This window comes from Balaenoptera ricei, chromosome 10 (genome assembly GCF_028023285.1).
Source record: "Balaenoptera ricei isolate mBalRic1 chromosome 10, mBalRic1.hap2, whole genome shotgun sequence".
NCBI classification, from domain to species: Eukaryota; Metazoa; Chordata; class Mammalia; order Artiodactyla; family Balaenopteridae; genus Balaenoptera; species Balaenoptera ricei.
The window spans coordinates 41,438,038-41,457,258 of NC_082648.1; the positions used below are offsets into that span (position 1 = coordinate 41,438,038).

General features: G+C 46.4%; 2 protein-coding genes across 2 annotated transcripts; one reads left to right on the forward strand and one right to left on the reverse strand.

The window, feature by feature from the left end:
• The first annotated feature begins 1,519 nt into the window (after nucleotides 1–1,519).
• Nucleotides 1,520–9,636, forward strand: CCDC65 (coiled-coil domain containing 65). Its single transcript, XM_059934572.1, has 8 exons — nucleotides 1,520–1,842; nucleotides 2,400–2,567; nucleotides 5,742–5,911; nucleotides 6,310–6,448; nucleotides 7,611–7,808; nucleotides 8,011–8,229; nucleotides 8,630–8,782; nucleotides 8,880–9,636. Exons 1-8 carry the CDS (start codon nucleotides 1,711–1,713, stop codon nucleotides 9,195–9,197), a joined length of 1,497 nt encoding a protein of 498 aa, XP_059790555.1. The 5' UTR covers nucleotides 1,520–1,710; the 3' UTR covers nucleotides 9,198–9,636.
• An 11-nt stretch (nucleotides 9,637–9,647) lies between these two features.
• On the reverse strand, nucleotides 9,648–13,524 carry FKBP11 (FKBP prolyl isomerase 11). The gene is made up of 6 exons (XM_059934573.1): nucleotides 13,277–13,524; nucleotides 13,028–13,093; nucleotides 12,572–12,659; nucleotides 12,242–12,275; nucleotides 11,820–11,890; nucleotides 9,648–9,883 (listed from the first exon to the last, which is right to left on the reverse strand). Exons 1-6 carry the CDS (start codon nucleotides 13,409–13,411, stop codon nucleotides 9,666–9,668), a joined length of 612 nt encoding a protein of 203 aa, XP_059790556.1. The 5' UTR covers nucleotides 13,412–13,524; the 3' UTR covers nucleotides 9,648–9,665.
• Nucleotides 13,525–19,221: the final 5,697 nt, after the last annotated feature.

A 19,221-nucleotide genomic window follows, 5' to 3' on the forward strand; every position in this document is an offset into this window, starting at 1 on the left:
GTAATTACAGGACTGTAATAGTTATATTTCCTTCTTGTCTTGTTATGAATATGTTTGTGTGTGTATAAAAATAAAATATCTTTGCTTTTCCCCTCTCTTATTCCTTATCATGTAACATAAAATGTATTGACTTTATTTTATAATATTTAAGTACTATGACCTTGTTATTGTCTTTATTTGGAGATTAGGTATGGTTTAAGAAGATGTGTATTGACGAGCGGTGGACTTGTGATGGTAAATTTTATGTGCCAGCTTGACTGAGCCACAGCGTGTCCAGATATTTGGTCAAACATTATTCTGGGTATGTCTGTGAGGGTATTTCTTGATGAGATTAGCATTTTAATCAGTAGACTGAGTAAAGCAGATTGCTCTCCCTTATGTGGGTGGGTCTTATCCAATCAGCTGAAGGCCTGAACAGAATAAAAGGGCTGAGTAAGAGGGAACTCCTCCTGCCTGACTGCTTGAGTTGGGACATTGGTCTTTTCTGGCCTTTGGACTCAGACTGAAACATCAGATGGATGGAAATATATATTTTATGTTGTAAATATTTATATTTGATATTTATATTTTAAATATTATACATTATATATTTAAAATATTGGTTCTGTTTCTCTGGAGGACTCTGATACAGGCATTATATCTCACATTTAAAACAACTTTATTGAGGCACATTTTGCATATGATAATTTGCCCTTTTCAAGTATATAATGCAATGATTTTTTTAACCCAAATTCATCAAGTTGTCCAAAATAAATCAGTTTCAGAACATTTTCATCAACCCAATATGATCTCTCATGTGCATTTAATGTTAATCTCCCCCCCTCCCCCCAAGCAATTTGTAGTTTACTTTGCATCTTTACAGCTTTGCCTTTTCTGGATAGTTCACATAAATGGAAACTTACAATATGTGGCCTCTTGTATCTGGCTTCTTTGAGCATGTTTCTGTGGTTTATCCACATTGTAGCATGCATGCATAGTCTGTTCCTTTTTTACTGTTGAATAGTATTCCACTGTGTGGAAAGAGCATATTTTGTCTACCATTCGCTTGTTTTGGGACATTTTGGTTGTTTCCAGTTGGGCTATTATGAGTAATGCTGCTAAGAACATTCCTGTGCAAGTCTTTATGTGGATACACTCTCATTTCTCTTAGATTGATGTCTGAAAGTGAAATTGCTGGTTCACACTGTAAATTTATGTTTAACATTTTAAGAAACTGCCGAACTGTTTTCCAAAGTGGCTGTACCATTTTGCATTCCCACCACCAGTGTATGAGGGTTCCTGTTTCTCCATATATCTCCAAAAATTTTATTACTTGTATTTTAAAATATGGTCATTATGTGAAAAGTAATCCAAAAAACATTTTTAAATGGTCATTTAGGAAGCTAGGGATTTTGAGAAGTAAAAGACCCTCTCTCAAAAACTGACTGCGGTCCTCCAGCGGGCAGAGGGCGCTCCAAGCCAAGACCTCTTCTCCTAGCCGTTACAGCGCCATCTTAGCGAGATCCCCGTTGCTAGGAGACGGAGATGCGTCTTTTGGTTTGGGAGCCTTGCTTCACCGCTATCCCAGGCTATCTCTTGCCTGAGGTCTGAGATCTAAGGTCCAGCTACCCTCCAGGGGCAGTTCCAGAAGTCACCGTTCTGGGGACATTTTCCTCCTACCCCCTCTAGCGCTGGCCTTGGCAGGCGGAGGATCCTCGCCCACATCCAGCTATGTCTAAGAAAGGGAAAAAGGCCAAGATGCCCCTGTCCGATGAGGAGCAGCTGCTTCTGTTTCAGCAGAAGTTGCTGGCAGAGGAGGAGATGGCCAAGAAGAAAGAGAGGCTCCTGAACCAGTTCTTGAAGGTGATGGATTTTTGCATTAACTCTCTGCCCAACCCCACACACCCCCTGCACTGGTCCTGTTGCCTTGACCCTGTCATTGTGGTAGCCTCATTTTCATGCTAGCCTCCGGTCCTCTGGAAATCTTAAGACCCAGATATACTTAGATTTCAGGCCATATTGTCTGGGGGAAGGGGCAGTCTCTGTGAAGCATGGAGGGAGGAAGGTGGTATAGAGCTTGACAATCACTCCTGAGCCCCAGAACAGGGACAGTAGGTGCTATCAGCTGTCTGAGCTGTCTGAAATTGTGATACTCTCCCTCGAGATGGGTCATTACAAACAATATCCTGCTCTGATGCTTCCACCCAGAAGGAAATTCACCCTAGCCCTCCCTAAAATGCCATTGGGCTGCTCCTGTCTTACTTCAGACCCTCCCAAAACAAGAACAGGAACTCCTGAATGTTAGCCATCAGGAGCTTTGGTCCCTCAGAAAAGAAAAAGGGTGACCTTGTTTGTTGTACTGTATCAGGGCTTTTAACCCTGACCTCTGGGAGGGGGTGGTTATTTGTTCCTTCACACAGGACAAGCTGGCCAAGGAGGAGCACAGCAGTGCTCTGAACCTTAATAAGATTAACACACAGTGGAGGACGGTCCTTCGGGAAGTCAAGACCAGAGAGCTTCATAAGGACATTGAGATCCTCAGCCAAACATTTGAACGAGTGGTGGACTGCAAGGACAGTGTCATCAAGGCAAGCTCTCTTCCCAAAGAAACACTTGAATACGACTGTCTTGATCTCTTCATAGAATGGGCCTAGTGAAGTAATTAATCTTAAAGCCCTCCCAAGACACATGAAATGAAAACTAGAATATTGAGCTGTCATCCTTCTCCCTCTGTTAGAGGAGCCATTCTCCTTGGTCATCTACTGCCCCAAACCAGTACTATATTAGAGTTGGAAGGCACAGTAGACATCACCCAATGACTTGAACTTAGTCCTATACCTTCATTTCAATGTGAGAAGACTCAGTTCCAGAGGCAGGAACCAGTTTGCTCAAGGTCACACAGCTAGTCAGTGAGAGAGCTGTGACTACACATGGATTTCTTGATTCCCACTCCAGTGCTTTATTCAACCAAATTCTGTTTGGCCTCTTTGATTCAACTTCAGTGGCCCTGGATGAGGTTGAGAAGATCTCCATCGGTAAGAGCAGTTCTGGATCTCTAAGCAATTCAATCAGCCAATCTTATGTTTTGGGGAGGTTCTTGAGTTGAGTACATACCATCTTCTCTTCTAAGGGATTTTTTCTCTTGAGTTCCAAATCCCTTATTCAGGATCCCTTGATGTCTGTTCCTGACTGTGTCACTGTCCTCAAAACTGAACTCATGAGCTCCTCCTTCTCTAGCCAGCCCCATTTCCCGTCCTCCACCATCTGATCTTCCTCATACTCTCTATTTGGGTGGCTGGTACCATTCACCAAATCACCCAACCCAGGAATCTGGGAATCATCCCAGCTTTTGCTTCCATTCCTAACTTCTGTTACTAAGTCTTGTATAAATCTTCTGCTTAAATATTTTTCAAAGTCACACCCTGCTCTTCTTCCCCACTGTCCTGCTGTAGTTGAGACGAGCATTATCTATTGCAATAGTCTCTTTTTTTAATTTTTAAATTTAATTTTATTTATTTATTTTGGGCTGTGTTGGGTCTTCATTGCTGTGCGCGGGCTTTCTCTAGTTGTAACGAGCGGGGGCTACTCTTCGTTGCGGAGAACGGACTCTGGGCGTGAGGACTTCGGTAGTTGTAGCGCGAGGGCTTTGGTAGTTGTAGCACACGGGCTCAGCAGTTGTGGCTCACAGGCTCTAGAGCGCAGGCTCAGTAGTTGTGGCTCACAGGCTTAGTTGCTCCGCGGCATGTGGGATCTTCCCAGACCAGGGCTCAAACCCGTGTCCCCTGCACTGGCAGGCGTACTCCTAACCACTGCGCCACCAGGGAAGTCCTCACCAGGATTATCTTTCTAAAGCAAATATCTGATCCTGTTACTCCACTGCGTAAATCTCCTTAGTGGCTCCCCTCTTCTACAGAAAAAAATCGAAACTCCTTGGAAGGAACATCAAAGCCCTTCATGATCTGGCCTCTACCTGTACCTTTCACATAGCCAGCCTTCTTTACTGTGCCTTTGCACATGCCATTCCCTATCTCCCCAGTTTTCCTGGCAAACTCTCACTCCTCCTTCAAGAGTGATACAAATGACATCTCTTCTATGAAGCCCTCCTCAGTGCTCTTAGTCAGATGTAGGCACTAAGTCCTTTATATCCCATTGTCACTGGGAAATCATCAACCTCATAGCATTTTCCATGCTGTAATTTCTTTTCAGAATTTACAAAATCGGAATTTAATCTGGACTTTATACCTGGTTTTTCTTTTTGTTTTTTGTTTTTTCAGAATTTATTGTAATTTTCTACTTATATAACTTTTCCTACTGCAAGACTTCAAGCTCCTTTGGGGGCAGTGAGAATGTCTTTTCATCTCTGAATCCTCGACATCCAGCACGGTGCTGGTACATAGCAGGTTTAGTAAACATTTCTTGAGTGAGTGAATAGTCTTCCATTATTAGCACCTATTTCAGATCTTTTTCATACTAAACATATAAGGTAACAGCTAGCAAGGTGGTAGTTTACAGTGAGTGGATCATGTGGGCATTTGGTAAATGTTTTTTCCCTTTATTCACTTTAATTTGTTTTACTTTTTTGAATAGGTAGTTCACTCACAATATTCAAAATTCAAATTCTATATAAAAAAGTTATATAGAGAAAAGTTCCCTCCCACTGGTGCCTTTCAGCCACCCAATGCCCCTCCCAATAATTTTAGTTTCATGAGTAAACCTTTTTTTTTTACACAAATGGTAGTATTACATAGTGTTCTTCCCCTTGCCTTTTTCACTTAATAATATATCCTGGGGATTATTCAACATTAGCCCATAAAGAGCTTCTCATTTTTTTTTAACAACTGCATAGTATACTGTATTGTAGTTTAACATGTTACCTTGTCCTCGGTATTTCCTGTGTCTTGGTAATTCGATCTAGAAGCTTGCAGGTGTTGTGTTCTTCTATTAGGAGGCACATTTGTGATGTTAGCAGCTGTTGATTATCCATTAATTCATTGGGGGTTGCAAAATGCTGATTTTCTAATAGTATCATTCTTTTTTCATTTATTAGTTTGAATACTTCTATAAAGAGATACTATCATTTACCATTCAGTTACCCAGAGGTATAGTTTATATAAGAAATGCTCTTTCTCTTCCCTTTATAAACCAATTAAAAAAAAAAAAAGAATCGGTTGTCTGGCATCCTCTAATGGTAACTGATTTTTTTTTAAAGTATCCTGATAAACTCATAATCAAACATATTTGACATGTTTTGATCCATTGCAGTTCTTATCCATATTGATGCTCACACGGTCCCTTTTTTTTCTAGTGGATGTGTTCTCGTTATTTATTGCTACATCACAAACCACCCTAAATTAGCGACTTACGACAACGGTTTATTTCACTCTCTCTCGTGGTTCTGCAGGTTGACTTAACTTACCGGGGAGGTTCTTGCCTGACATCTCTCGTACGGTTTTCAGTCAGATGTCATTTGGGGCTGCAGTCATCTGAAGGCTTGACTGAGCTGGATGTGTAAGATGACTGGCAGTTGATTCTGACTATCCACTGGGAGCTCAGCTGGGCTGTTGACTGGAATGAATGCTTCCACATGGCCCCTTCACCAGCACTGGCTTCTCACATTCAAAAGTGGCAGAGCCAGAGCTCCCAGAGCCAAAGAAGTGGCTTTAGGGACTAGGGAAAATAGGAACTAGCTAGCCGAATACATTTTTTATATTCTCACATAGATGCCATTCAGCCAAAATGGTAACTCTGTGTTTCCTACCCAGTCGTTAGCGAAGGACCTGTCAGAAGCTGAGGAGCAGTACGCCCACGCGCTGCGCAGCCACTTGCACAACATCGACCGGCTCTTGGCCCTGCAGAGATGCCGGCTCAGCCTCCTAGAGGAAAGTTACAATGTAGAGCTGGAGGCCCTAACCAAGGAGTTTGAGACAGAAAGGTATGGGGACCTAAGAGGAGATATGGGGGGGTTGAGCCCAGGGGACTATCCAGAGCCTATGTCAAGATGCTGCCTGTAATCAGCCACCCACTTTCAACTATCAAAATCCTACCCATCTACCTATCTGGGGGACAGGGATGGGAAGGAGACTTTTCACTGCAACTTTGTGTACTTTTTGATTTTTGTATCATATGAATGTATTACCTATTCAAAAATCAAAATAATCTTATTCATTCTTTCTGGCCCTGAAAAGAATAGAACCCGCCTTCCCTCCGTTCTTCTTCAGTACCTAAGAGTTTGTACCATTCATATAGTTTTATTACATACTGCTTTGCATTGTCATTATTGATCCCTATGCTTTATGCCTCAGAGCAGGGACAGTATCTTATCTCCTATAGGAAGACAATTATTGACCAACATGAAAAAGAGATTCACTACCTACAAGATGTCTTCATGGCCATGGAGCAGAACTGCATAGATTCTGAGTACGAAAGCAAGCTGGAGTTCCAGAGCATGTGGGACGATCTCAAAAACAAGGTACAGAGGGAGAGCAGATGGGCAGGAACTGGGAGAAAGTGAGAGAAAATCGCTCAAGGCTAGTAGAGCTAGAAGAGATCCCTTTAACCAACATAGCCAATAAAATGCCTGCTGCCGCTGTAGGTACCCCTACTGCTTTTTGTAATTTTGTGAAAATTGGTGGGGAGGGAGAACCATTCTGGAATGTCAAGGAAGTGCATTTTAGAGCTAACGCACACCAAGGAGATCGTCTGGCTTCACCCCTGTGATTTGTAGATGAAGAAATTAAGGCCCAAAGAAGTGAAATGACCTGCCAAAGTCATGCTGCTGGTCTGTGGTAGAGCCAAGGGGAGAGTTCAGTTCTCCTGTCCCTTGGCCCCAAGAGCTTCCACCACGCTGGAGGCTGCAGACTTAGCCAGCCTGCAGACCTGGGTTTGGGGGGTGGGGGCGCTTTGCTTCTTTTTTTTGGCTGCGTTGGGTCTTCGTTGCTGTGCGCAGGCTTTCTCTAGTTGCCGCGAGCGGGGGCTACTCTTCGTTATGGTGCGCGGGCTTCTCATTGCTGTGGCTTCTCTTGCTGCAGAGCACGGGCTCTAGGCGCGCGGGCTTCAGTAGTTGTGGCTCGCGGGCTCTAGAGCGCAGGCTCAGTAGTTGTGGCGCACGGGCTTAGTTGCTCCACGGCATGTGGGATCCTCCCGTACCAGGGCTCAAACCCGTGTCCCCTGCGCTGGCAGGTGGAGTCTTAACCACTGCGCCACCAGGGAAGCCCCCGCTTTGTTTTTATTTTGCCTCATAATGTTTCATTAAAATTTTTCATAAGCTTTCTACATTTAAAAATTGGAAGATTTCACATAAAAATCCAAATTTTCAGCTTCCCTTGAAAAATGTAAAGATCTGGTAACACTGGGCCACATTCCAAATGGAGACATTCATGTGAAGCTGAGCAGCTGTGCTCCCACCTCCCCCCACACACACACCAATGGAGCATTTCCTCTCTGGTTCGCCACAGGCCCCATCTAGCCCACAGCGCTTATTTATATCATCTGCCTGGTTTGTAGGCATTTTCACTGGCAACCTCTGCACCATGCTGTGCTACAAACAGTTCAAGAGGGGGAGGTTGCTGGTGGAAGTGAAAGGGTGTAATAGGGTAATTCCAAGTACTGGCTATTTTGGGGCCACTTCCCAGAATTTAGAAGAGAAGCACTTTCTAAGACTGCAACTGGAGCATAAAGTAGAAGATCTGTGGAGAAGGTTCCAGGATGCACTCAAGAATTACACTGATGCCACAGAGGATCGAAAGATCGCCTTTGAGACTCTAAAGGTAAAGGACGAGAAGAGCTCCAAAGAGATTGAAGCACAGATGAAAAAAATACAGAGACTACAGGTTAGTGCAGCCAACCTGAAAGACTCACTGCTTTACCTGTTCCACTATCCCCTGTTCTTCTTTCCTCAGTTTCTACTGGGCCTCATCACTGGTTGGGGAAAGATGGTATGCTCTGCTATCAGTCCCCAGACAGTCCTTTTACCTGCTCACTGAAGACTCTCACCTAGTCAAGTGTTTCCTCTAAACTACCCTGTTCCTCTAGGATTCCATAATTATTTTAAAAGGCAAGATCATGGTGCACGGCCGCGAGAGTGAAGAACAGAACCAGAACATTCGTGATGACAAAGAGTTGGTCCTTGTACAACTGCGAAAACTTAAGGCCCAAAGGACTCAGGCCCGGGGAATATCACAGGAGAACTTAGTCAAACTCACCCTGGAAAGTAATGCCACCCTCAAGGCCCTGAGGAAGATTGTCGACAAGGTAACAAAGGGGAGAGGGCAGCCAGAACAAAACCAAGGAACCTGGCTCCCTGCGAAGCGAAAGGGGCTGGGGAGACATAGAGGGCTTCCCCCTGCTTCCTGCCTGAGTGCACACTTGGAATGCCTACTGTATTCCATGTATTCCATGTATACAATTCCATGTATTGTATTCCCTCTCCTCTCACATTTTAAGTGAAATTACTTAATAATGAATGAATTTTAGAAGAATATAAAATACTTGGAATAGTGCTTGGCACATAGCTCTCTCTGTTGGATGTATTTATTACTTTTGTCTCCCATTTGGATAAGTAGCTCCCCTGGATTGAAGCAGGGGAACCAAATCCACTATTTGCCCTCCCCACCCCCTTTCCTAATAAAAGGTCTCTTCTTGCTTCCAATAGGGTGAAAAGATCCTTAAACTTGCTGAAATATGTAGGAAATTTGAAACAGAGGAAGAAAAAGTGCTGCCTTTTTATTCGTCGGTATTGACTCCCGAGGAGCAGGAGGAGATAGAGAAAATTGACCCAGAGGAGTTTAATGAGGAGCTTGGAAAGGTAAGGCTCCTAGGGCCCGGAGGCTATCGCCCAAGGCTGGGGCTGCACTTGCTAACGGGTCCTACCACACACCTTCTCCCTTTAATTCAATTCCCAGGTGATAATGGACTACATAGGGATGGAGAATTTCTGGAAAAGGTACAACAAAGTGAAACTGGAGCGACTGAGCCTTCAACACAGACGTGCCCAGTTGTTAGAAATCAATGAGAAGCTGCGGGAGATGCTCAAGCAGTACTTGGATGGCATCTCAGTGAGTGATGAAGTGCTGAGCCAGCTCAACCCACTCTTTATCGTCAATCATCGCAGCAACTTACCCCAGCCCCCGTCCACGCCTACAGCCCAGCCAGGTGACAAAAAACCTCCAACCACTTACAACATCATTGAAGCAGCCCATGTGATCTCCCACATCCTGTGATACAAGGAGAAAATCTCTTTTCAACCCCCAGAGAATGTTTTGAGAGACCTGAGGACTTTGCTATTAAAAATCTCCATGGAGTTTATGAGCTCCTTATATCTTTGCCATGTTGGATAGAACAGTCTACTTGGAGGACACTAGGAATACAGCGGCCCTAGGGGGTAAAGAGAATAGCTAGGCAACTACCCAGAGGCTTACTTCTCAATGATGGATTGCTCCTCAGAGTCAGGACACCATGGGAGCCAAAACACATACGTTCGGGACCCAGAGATCCTATGGTCCTTGGGGTAAGTTAGGACAGGAAGAGGAGGGCCAGGAGAAGAGATCCAAAGCCTCCAACCACCCCCATGCCAGGCAAGACCCAACTAAGAATGCCCTTTCTCCCCAGCCCTTTACCTTATTCCCACTTACAAAGGTAGCAGCAGAAAGTATCGGGTGAAAAATGCAAAGATTTTTTAAAATTATTGTTTATTTCTTTTTGCTCTTGTTTCGTTTCTCTTCCTTGAGCTTCTTTTTGGAGACTTTAGGTCTGCTGGCCTTTTTGTATAGGTGATACCCAATGAGGCCCAGGAGGGTTGGCACCATGGCCATGCCTACCAGAGGCAAAATGCCCTTCACCAGCTTTTGCCAGTAGTTGGCTCGGATCAGTGCAATGAGCTCCACGTCAAAATGCAGCTCTGCATCCGCTGGAGGCAGAGAGGAGGTGAAGGTTAGAATCCCTGTGCCTCTGACCCAGGACTCAAATCTGAATGAAAGCGGGGAGGGCAGACCACAACCACAGCACCAACTGTAAAGCTGGCAAGATTTAAATGTGGGGCTGAGTTCTCTTACAAAGGCAGAAGCAGAGGAGGGTTATGAGCTATCTAGTGACAGTCACATTTACCTCAAATATACAAGTGTGGCTTGTATTCACTGACAGGTCTTTGCCAGGACAGGAAAACTTTCTGTGAAAGACTTTACTTGTAAAGTCCATTTGTAAGTTAGAGACCTCTGTACTAACTGTATTCCATTTCTAAACAGCCACATGGAGAGAATCTTTGCAGGGCTGAAATTAATTGGATTTAAACTAGACTTTTTAAAATTTCACCAACCAATAAGCACACTCAATGTGATTGTTAAAAAAAAAATAGGTGTTTCAACATAAGGGCTAGAGAGGAAGAAGGATGTGGTTTAAGAAGTAAGGAGTGGGGCTTCACTGGTGGTGCAGTGGTTGAGAATCCGCCTGCCAATGCAGGGGACACGGGTTCGAGCCCTGATCTGGGAAGATCCCACATGCCGCGGAGCAACTGGGCCCGTGAGCCACAACTACTGAGCCTGCGCATCTGGAGCCTATGCTCCGCAACAAGAGAGGCCGCGATAGTGAGAGGCCCGCGCACCGCGATGAAGAGTGGCCCCCGCTCGCCGCAACTAGAGAAAGCCCTCGCACAGAAACGAAGACCCAACACAGCCAAAAATAAATAAATTAATTAATTAATTAAAAAAAAAAAAAGAAGTAAGGAGTGGAGGAATGGACAGGAATGAGTTGGGGGAGAAATGCAAACAAGCAGCACTGGAAATGAGGAGGTAACAGAATTTTGGGTAAAAGAATTTCTCTTTAGTCCCCTGACCTTCTCTATGGGTCTCTGTCTAAGCTGGAACTCGGATAAGAACTTTTATCCCAGTACTCTGAAGTACAAGTCATTTTCGCTAATAGAACATTTCTTATAACCAAAAGCAAGAGATATGCATCTTGGGAAATCTGTCCAGTCTCAGGCCTTCAAAAATAGGTATCAGCAGTGACCTGTGAGGGCTTTTAAAGTTAGGGGGTAGGCTTGGCCTTTTTTTTTTTTTAACTTATTTATTTTTAATTTTTATTTATTTAATTTACCTTGGTTACATCAGGTCTTAGTTGCAGCATGCATGTGGGATCTAGTTCCCTGACCAGGGATCAAACCCGAGTCCCCTGCATTGGAGGGAGGATTCTTAACCACTGCACCACCAGGGAAGTCCCAGGCTTGGATTTTAAAAGTTGTTTTTTGTTTTATTTTGTTTTGAATTACTTGACTGTGATCATTTTTACTATCTCTTTCCTGGTGGAGGCTGAAAGGAACGGTGGAGATGTGGTGAGAAGCCATGCCAACTGCACAAACAACAGTTTGGAGTTGTAGGAAAAGGGCAGGAAAGAAGTCCAGAGTTCTCGGAGAGGTGGCACAGGCAGCAGACTCATGTGGCTCAAGCAGGTGTCTCCTCCCTAAAAAGTTGCTGTCTGCCAGAGGACAAGCCAGTGGCTTTAACAGGTTATATGTTCCTAGTCCCTGCTGGTGATCTGAGGAGGAAAAAGGTGGCCCTGCAGAAGGAAGCCTCAGCCACTCCTGTACCTTTCAGCAAACTGGGTTTAGACCTTCTCAAGCTCCAGACAAAGTGCATAGCTCCTTGTGTGTAGCTCTTAAAGACTGGGTTTTTTTGTTTGTTTGTTTGTTTGTTTTTGCTGCACAGTGCAGCATGTGGGATCTTAGTTCCCAAATCATGGATCCAACCTGCACCCCCTGCATTGGAAGCATAGAGTCTTAACCACTGGATTGCCAGGGAAGTCCCCGGGACTGGGTATTTTGATAGCCACAGAGAGAGGCCTAGTCAGATTACCTGGGATAGATGGCGGAAATCCCCGTTTTCCATAGGCCAAGTGAGAAGGAATGATTACCCTTCGCTTCTCTCTGAGGGAAGGAATGTGAGTCATAGCCAGAGGTGGGAACAAGTAGGCCAGCCACCTCAGTCCATCTGAAGCCCCACCAACAAAACCCTCTGGATATTCACACTCAAAACATGAACTGTCCCACCTGAGCACCAAACAGGTTGACCAGCCAAGGCGTCCATCCCCCCACATGTCTCAACTCCACCAACAAAATCCACAGCCGGAAAGCCTGAGGCTTCATCCAAAGCCTCAGTACCCAGTGACCTTGACCTGCCCAGTATGAAGCCCAGGCCCATTCTCCTGCCTCCTCTAGGAGCAGGGATAGCAGAGCCATGCAGAGGGGGTACCCAAGCCCACCTGCCCAGATACTCACCCCACACACATGTCTAGAAGGCTCTGCTCCAGACCTTGAGGAAGAAGACACAACTGAATAGGAAACTACCTACATTCCCCAAATCCCAGGAGAGGAGGATCAAAGGCTCCCCTTGGACCCTCAATTGAGCTCCCCACTGCTGGAATCTCTGGCTTCCAATGTGGTATGGGGCAAGAGGAGTACTAGAAGCGGGGTTTGAACCTCAGGAGGTGGCTGGTAGAGCCCTGGGGTCTTATTCCAGGGGGCATTTCCACTGTAGCTTAGGAGTTGAAGAAGCTAAGCAAGGGCTTAGGTTGGGAAGAAGTGGAATGGGAGGTACGGCTCACATACCTGGTATCACCTGCTTTTGGCCAAGTTCTATAACCAGAGGATCTCTGGTCAGAGAAGTGTCAAAGATGCGTCCATCTACCAAGCTGCCCTGTGGGGGAAGGAGGTTCTAGAGCACACACCTAGTACCTCTCCCTCCCAGCAGGGCGCGCACACACCTGGGCCTCGGTCGGCAACCCCCTTACGACTGCTGCCTAGCACTCCCCTCGGGGCAGAAAGGGCTGGCGCTTCTCGGAGATCCCTCCACCCTTCACTTCTCAGGGCCCGGGAGGAACTGGCGGAAAAGCAGGCAGGTAGAAAGAGTAGGGAAGAGGAGCGCCCCTCCCCCGGCCACGTGCTGCAGGACCCCCAGAGCCGGAGTGACTCGCGAACCGCTTGCCACGTGTCCAAGCTAAAGCTGACGTGTTGCTGCAGGGCGCCGCCCCCCCAGGCCCCGCCCCGGCCCCCCAGGCCCCTCACCGAGTAGTGTATGTGAAGCGTGTCTCCAAAGGCAGCAGGCTCAGCACACGGTTCCGGGGGCTCCACCTAGGATCGCACTACAGGAGTCACGGAGGCTCCACCAAAGATCCCGTTCTTGCCCCTACTCAGCACCCCCAGTTCAGTCCCCGCACTGCCTCTCCTCCCCGCTCCCAGGTTCCTTGAGACCCCGGCATTCCCCTCACGAGGCCCGACCTCCACAGAGCCCGCCCGGGACTATCTCCTCCTCACCAGGGTCTCTACTTGGAGGGTCCGGACGGGACTTTCGGTTTCGAAGCCAGCCTCAGCCCGGCACACCGCCCCACAGAGCAGCAGCAGCAGCAGCAGCAGCAGACGGAGCGGGAGAAGCGGGGGACGCAGGGTCATGACTGGATGGGGGCAGGGCACGGGACACCCAGGACAGGCTGGTGGGTGGCAGCGCCCAGGCCAGACTGGACGGGACAGGGCGGGTCGCGACGCGCGCCAGCTCCTCCTCCTGCAGCCCTTCCTCCACCTTGTCCCCACCTCCTGGAGGGAGGAGGCCCCGGGAGCTCTCCCTGCCCTCTGAGATTCTGACCTGTCCGTTAGCCGTTCGGTCCCATAGCGAGGGGCTGGGTAACGTAATAGCACCCATTTACGATTAACTATTGTGTTCCAAACACTTGTCTGTAATCCTCAAAACCACCTTGAAAGGCAGGCATACTTGTTTCCATTTTACAGATGAGGAACTGGGTGTTCAGGTTAAGTAAGTTGCTCAAGGTCATCTAGCTAGGTGGCGACAGAGACAAGATTCAAACCCAGGACTACTTGAGTCCAGCCAGTTTGCGCTCTGGTCTTTCCTCTTAAAGATATATGTGTCCTCACACCTATCCTGGCAGTGTCTGGCTGGCCCACCGCAACCCAGCAGCTGCCAAAGGTCGTATCCCTCTCCCATATCCAGCCCTTCAGCTTGGTTTTCTGGAGGTCATATACCCAAAAGGAGGAAGGGTGTTGTCCCATCACCCTGTCCTTAAGGTAACTGAAAAGAGCACAGGCTATTTCACTGTAAGGATGGGGTGAATCCCTGATCTTTTCCTCTGACATTACCATTTCCTTTCTCCTTTCATCAACAAACTTGTCAAAAGGTCAGCTACATACACCTCTTTTATGTTTGTGCAAGGACTTCAGTTTTTTTGTTTTTAGAAATTCTTTTTATTTATTTATTTTGGCTGTGTTGGGTCTTCGTTGCTGCGCGTGGACTTTCTCTAGTTGCGGCCACCAGGGGCTGCTCTTCGTTGCGGTGGCTTCTCTTGTGGGCTTCAGTTGTTGTGGCACACGGGCTCAGTAGCTGTGGCTTGCAGGCTCTAGAGCGCAGGCTCAGTAGTTGTGGCGCATGGGCTTAGTTGCTCTGCAGCATGTGGGATCTTCCCGGACCAGGGATAGAACCCGTGTCCCTTGCATTGACAGGTGGATTCTTAACCACTGCGCCACCAGGGAAGTCCCAGGACTTCAGTTTTTAAAAGACTTTTTAAGTTATTTCAGGTGACCCTACCAATCCCCTGCTGCATGATTTAAGCCCTCACTGCCCACTCAGGCCTTGGGTATCTGGATTCTGCTCCCTTAAAAGTCATCAGTGAGCTCACAGTCACCATATTTTGGATCACTTCTTAGGCCTTGTCCTCTTAAGCATCTCTCTGGTCCATGATGCCGTTGAGCTCTGACTGCCCTCCCAAGCTCTAGACACAACTGTGTACTGGGGATCTCCACCTGGATGTTTGACCAGCACCTCAAATCAACAAACACAATACCTTACTCATTCCTCTTTCTCCTTCCATCCCACCTGCAACAATCTAGACTTCACTCCCAACCTCCTGTTTCTGTTCCTGGTTCTGCTATCAGCACTCTCTTTGATTCTCCTCTCACCCCCACATCCAACCAGTCTGCTTTGGATTTTCCCTCCTCTCCAGCTTTTTCTTTCCATTCCCACAGCTACCACCCTAATTAAACCTTCATTATTTCTCTCTTTTGGGGTTTGTTTTTTTTTTTTAAAGCCCCCTCAGCAGGAGGAAATTTCTGGGGGTGATGGAATGCTCTATATCTTGATAGGGATGTGGGTTACATGGGTGTATGCCTGTCAGAACTTATCAAACTGTATAAGATCTGTGCATTGCATTTTATGCAAATTATACCTCAAATTTTTTAAAAAGGAAAAAAAATCAAACACAAACAGAACTATATTTCCATGTCTCCCTTAAAGTTGGATAAGGCCACGTGACTAAGTTCTGGCCTATAAGACATAAACCAAAGTGTTTGAAATATTGTCCTGGACTTCCAGGGAGGCTGCTTAAAGGGAGTTAATTTAACTAAGCAGTGTGTCGCAGTGCTCCACCTCCTCCCCCCCAGTCTCCTTCCCTTCCTTCTTTCTGCTGCCTGGAATATAGATGAGATGAATTACACTCTAGCAGCCATATTAGACCATGAGGCGACCATGAGGATGTAAGTAGGATAGTGAACAAAAAGAAGTCATCAGAGACTGATAACTGTAGAGCCACCATACCAGTCCTGACTGCCTACCACCAGACACCTTTTAACTGAGGTAGAAATGAATTTCTAGGGACTTCCCTGCAGTCTAATGGTTAAGACTCCGTGCTTCCACTGCAGGGGGCATGGGTTCGACCCCTGGTTGGGGAACTAAGATCCCACAGGCCGCGCAGTGTGGCCAAAAAATTAAAAAGAAATGAACTTCTATCTTGTTAAAACAAAAAACAACAAGAGTAGTAAGTCCCTCAGCCTCAGCCTCTCCCTACTCTAGCCCATTCTGTTCACTGTTGCTATCTGTTCAGCTTCAGCCATGTTACCAACCTACCCACTAAAAAGCCTGCAATGGCTCCACATTGCCCAGTGAATTAAATTCAGACTACCTGATATGCCAATTGAAAGCTTTCATCATCTGGTCTTAACCTGCCTTTCCAAACCTGGCTTTGATTCCATTAAAATGAAAGCCTTTTAAAGACAGGAAGCTCATATTTCTCATTTCTATATTCTCATTGCCTAGTATGATGTCTGACACATTTGATGCTTGATAAATGTTTATAAATTGAATCAAATCCCCTTCATGCTCATGGCATCAGATGAACCTGCATTGTGTGTTTTCATCTCTGTGTGCAGTTCATGCTCTTCCTTCACCTGTCAAGCTCCTTCCAGGCCAAGCTTGAAGATCACCTCCTCTGTTAAGTCCTGATCCCCTAAGCTAGAAGTCACTTCTCTTATTTCTGAACTTCAGGCACACTTGGGGACTTTAACGTATTTTCCCTCGTGCTGTGGTTATTTGTGTATTCCCGCTCCTCCCTCCCCCTCTCCCCTAAAGAGCGAGCTCCCTGATGGCAAGGACAAGGTTGTGATCGTATCTGGAGTCCCTTAGGTGCCAGCTGCACAATACCCTCCATATAACAGATTCCAGACAAATACGTTTTATTTTGTGTAAATATTATATACTATGCAGTACTGAGAAACCATTAAAAAGGAAAACCTAACTATACTAATATAGAAAACCTCTAAGACAAACATATATACCTTTAAGTTAAAAAAAAAAAGGTAGAATAATAGATGTGATGAGCCCCTTTATATTTTAACCCCTCCCCAAATGTGTCTAGATACATATATTTAGAAAAGGAACTAGAGGATGCACACCAAATAGCTGAGGGTGGTAACCTTTGGGGACAGAGTGAGCAGAGGGGAACAAGTCCTACATGCTGCTCTGAACACTTCTGTATTGTTTGGAGCTTTTGCAATAAAAATTATTTTGGTTACAAAGATAAATTCTGAAATTAAAATATTGCATGAATGAACATGATACACAGCAATCCAAGGCAATGTGTGGGAGGTGTTGAGGGAGTTGTGCTAGCGGAGCTAAAGGAGCCAGGCCAGGAGAAAAACGTCCTTGTGATTAGAGAGGCCATGGCAGCTTTGCATACCTTAAAGGAAAGTACTGTTTCTAAACAAGGGAGAAAGGGTATAAAGGCAGACGGCCAGATATTTGGGGAAAATGAACCAACCAGTTTGGCTAAAGTAAGGGACTTAGCCAGAAGACCAGACAGAGGTAACTGGAGAGAGAAGGAAGAGCTGGTTGTGGAGAGCCTTGAATGGCAGTGGGAACCCACTGAAAGTTTCTGAGCAAAGGGGTGACCCCACATACTGCACTGAGGCATCGGCTGACTGGAATGGTGCCACTGAGGTGGACGGCTACTGTCTTGTCCAGCTCTGAGGCTTTGTTTGGTAAGTAATCTGAATGGGAAGGGGTGAGAGAGGATGGTAGCAGAAAAGGGCAAAACTAAGACAACGTCACCCACAGAGGGCAGCACAAGCCCTCTTGGACCCGGAAGGGACCATGGAGGAAGGAGCTTTCTCCTTGGATCAAGTTAGGAGGAACCTGAAGGACAGAGAAATGTGAGATGGTCCTGGGAAAGGTAGGGGAGCTGGCCCAACCCTGACTCAAGGCACAGGTTAATCAGAGGGTCACTCCTGGAGAGGTTTCCACCTTCAAAGGTGTCTGTCAGCAAGTAGGAGAGACTACCACAGACCCCTGGCTTCCAAGACTCATGAGGCACCCATCATGTCCAGCTTGGTCAAGGGCAATGACGTTTATTCATTCATCAAGGTTGAGTGACTATCATGTGCCAGATAGTAAGCAAGGCACTGCTTTTTAAATGGATTTAATATGTTTGACAGATTGTTAATAAAAAGCTTGTGAGTCAGCATATACAAATCTGGGTTCAAAATCGAATGGCATATTTTCAGGAGCATGTATATACCCTGGCTGACTAGATGTTTTCTTTTTAGGTATGGTTATGCACTCATAACCAGGAATGAAGCATTACCTCCCTCCCCAACTCTGCCCTTTGGCTGTCCTAGCCAGGGATGTATCATCCCATCAGTGCAAGATCTGGCATAGGCAAAAACAGATTCTCCATCTCCTATTTATTACCTAAAGGCAGTATTCCTATATTCAGAACTCAGAAAAAAGCTAGCATCCAAATCCCTGTGATTCATTGCCCCAAGCTAAGCCCTCCAACCCTTAAAAGGCCTTGTACTCGAGTCTGTCTTAGGACAGCTCTCAACAAAGTGTGGGAGGGAGTGCCAGGTGGCCACGTTCATTCTCAAACCTCCTGCCTGGCCCGGACTCACTGTCCAGACCTCCTGAGAGACAGCTCTCAATGCACCTGGTTTGGAGGAAGGGTCGGGGCAGGAAGGGTGCATGGGCAGAACTGGTCAGCTCTGGGCACAGAGAGCCAGAGTTCTGGCTTGAGAGGCACCCTCTCTACTCCACCACATTCAGCTCAGAAGCCAGCTTTGCTCCTAAGCTAGAGCCCAGATACTCTCTTCTGCAGCTCATGGCCATAGTGACACAAACAAGGAGACACTTACCTTCAAGGCTTGACGGTGAACAGTCCTGGCCCAGGTTCCTCACTTCCAGACCTCCAACCACTGCCTTCAGCAGCATTGCGCCCTTTACCACACTCAAGGCTCGGATTTCCTCAGGCCTAACCCTTTCTTCCCTTTGCTCAGGAACTCAGGGTCATCCTTACCCATCCCAGTAATCAGGGCCAGGAAACCTAATTTGAATGAAAAACCTGCAGGGGAAAAAAGGCACCTGGATCCTATGACTCCCCAGTGACCAGCCTGATACTCTAACCTCCAGTTACCAGGCTAGAAAGTAGAAAACTGGACTTTGACCCTTCTACCTCCACACCCTTCTGAACTGGGAAAGAGACTATTCTCAGTAGTATAACTGCCTGCACAAAGACACCACTCCCTGCTGCAAGCAGCAAGGGGGTATCCCCCCTACACACTTACTCCCCGACTCTCACTACCCCACGTGGTACTCTACGCTTATCCCAAGGATTCCAGAGTATCCCAGAAATAGATTCCCTGGTCTCTCCCTCAGTACTGTGGTTTGACTCAATTCTTAGCACATCTCTGGAAACACAGAAGGTACAAAATAAATACCTGTCAGTTTTCTGCTTTGACCAGTCTAGGTACTTGAAACTGGTGACTCCCCAAAGCCTTCAGACCTTATACCTCTAGTCTGAAAAAGTCATACATACTCACACTCATTCTCCCTGTCACTGCCTCCATCCCACCTGGACCAATCCAAGTACCTCCAGTGGCTTTCTCCAGGCTCATTTAGAAGCTCCCTTGCCCAGATTATCCTGAAGTGG

Bases quoted from the DNA above. Each gene is read 5' to 3' on its own strand.
- CCDC65 (XM_059934572.1), top strand. From the start codon at position 1,711: ATGTCTAAGAAAGGGAAAAAGGCCAAGATGCCCCTGTCCGATGAGGAG. The intron at 1,843-2,399 runs GTGATGGATTTT...TCCTTCACACAG, and splicing joins TCCTGAACCAGTTCTTGAAG to GACAAGCTGGCCAAGGAGGA. The intron at 6,449-7,610 runs GTACAGAGGGAG...GCCACTTCCCAG, and splicing joins GGGACGATCTCAAAAACAAG to AATTTAGAAGAGAAGCACTT.
- FKBP11 (XM_059934573.1), bottom strand. From the start codon at position 13,411: ATGACCCTGCGTCCCCCGCTTCTCCCGCTCCGTCTGCTGCTGCTGCTG. The intron at 12,276-12,571 runs GTATGTGAGCCG...TTCTTCCTCAAG, and splicing joins CCAAAAGCAGGTGATACCAG to GTCTGGAGCAGAGCCTTCTA. The intron at 11,891-12,241 runs GTGAGTATCTGG...TCCTTCCCTCAG, and splicing joins CTTCTAGACATGTGTGTGGG to AGAGAAGCGAAGGGTAATCA.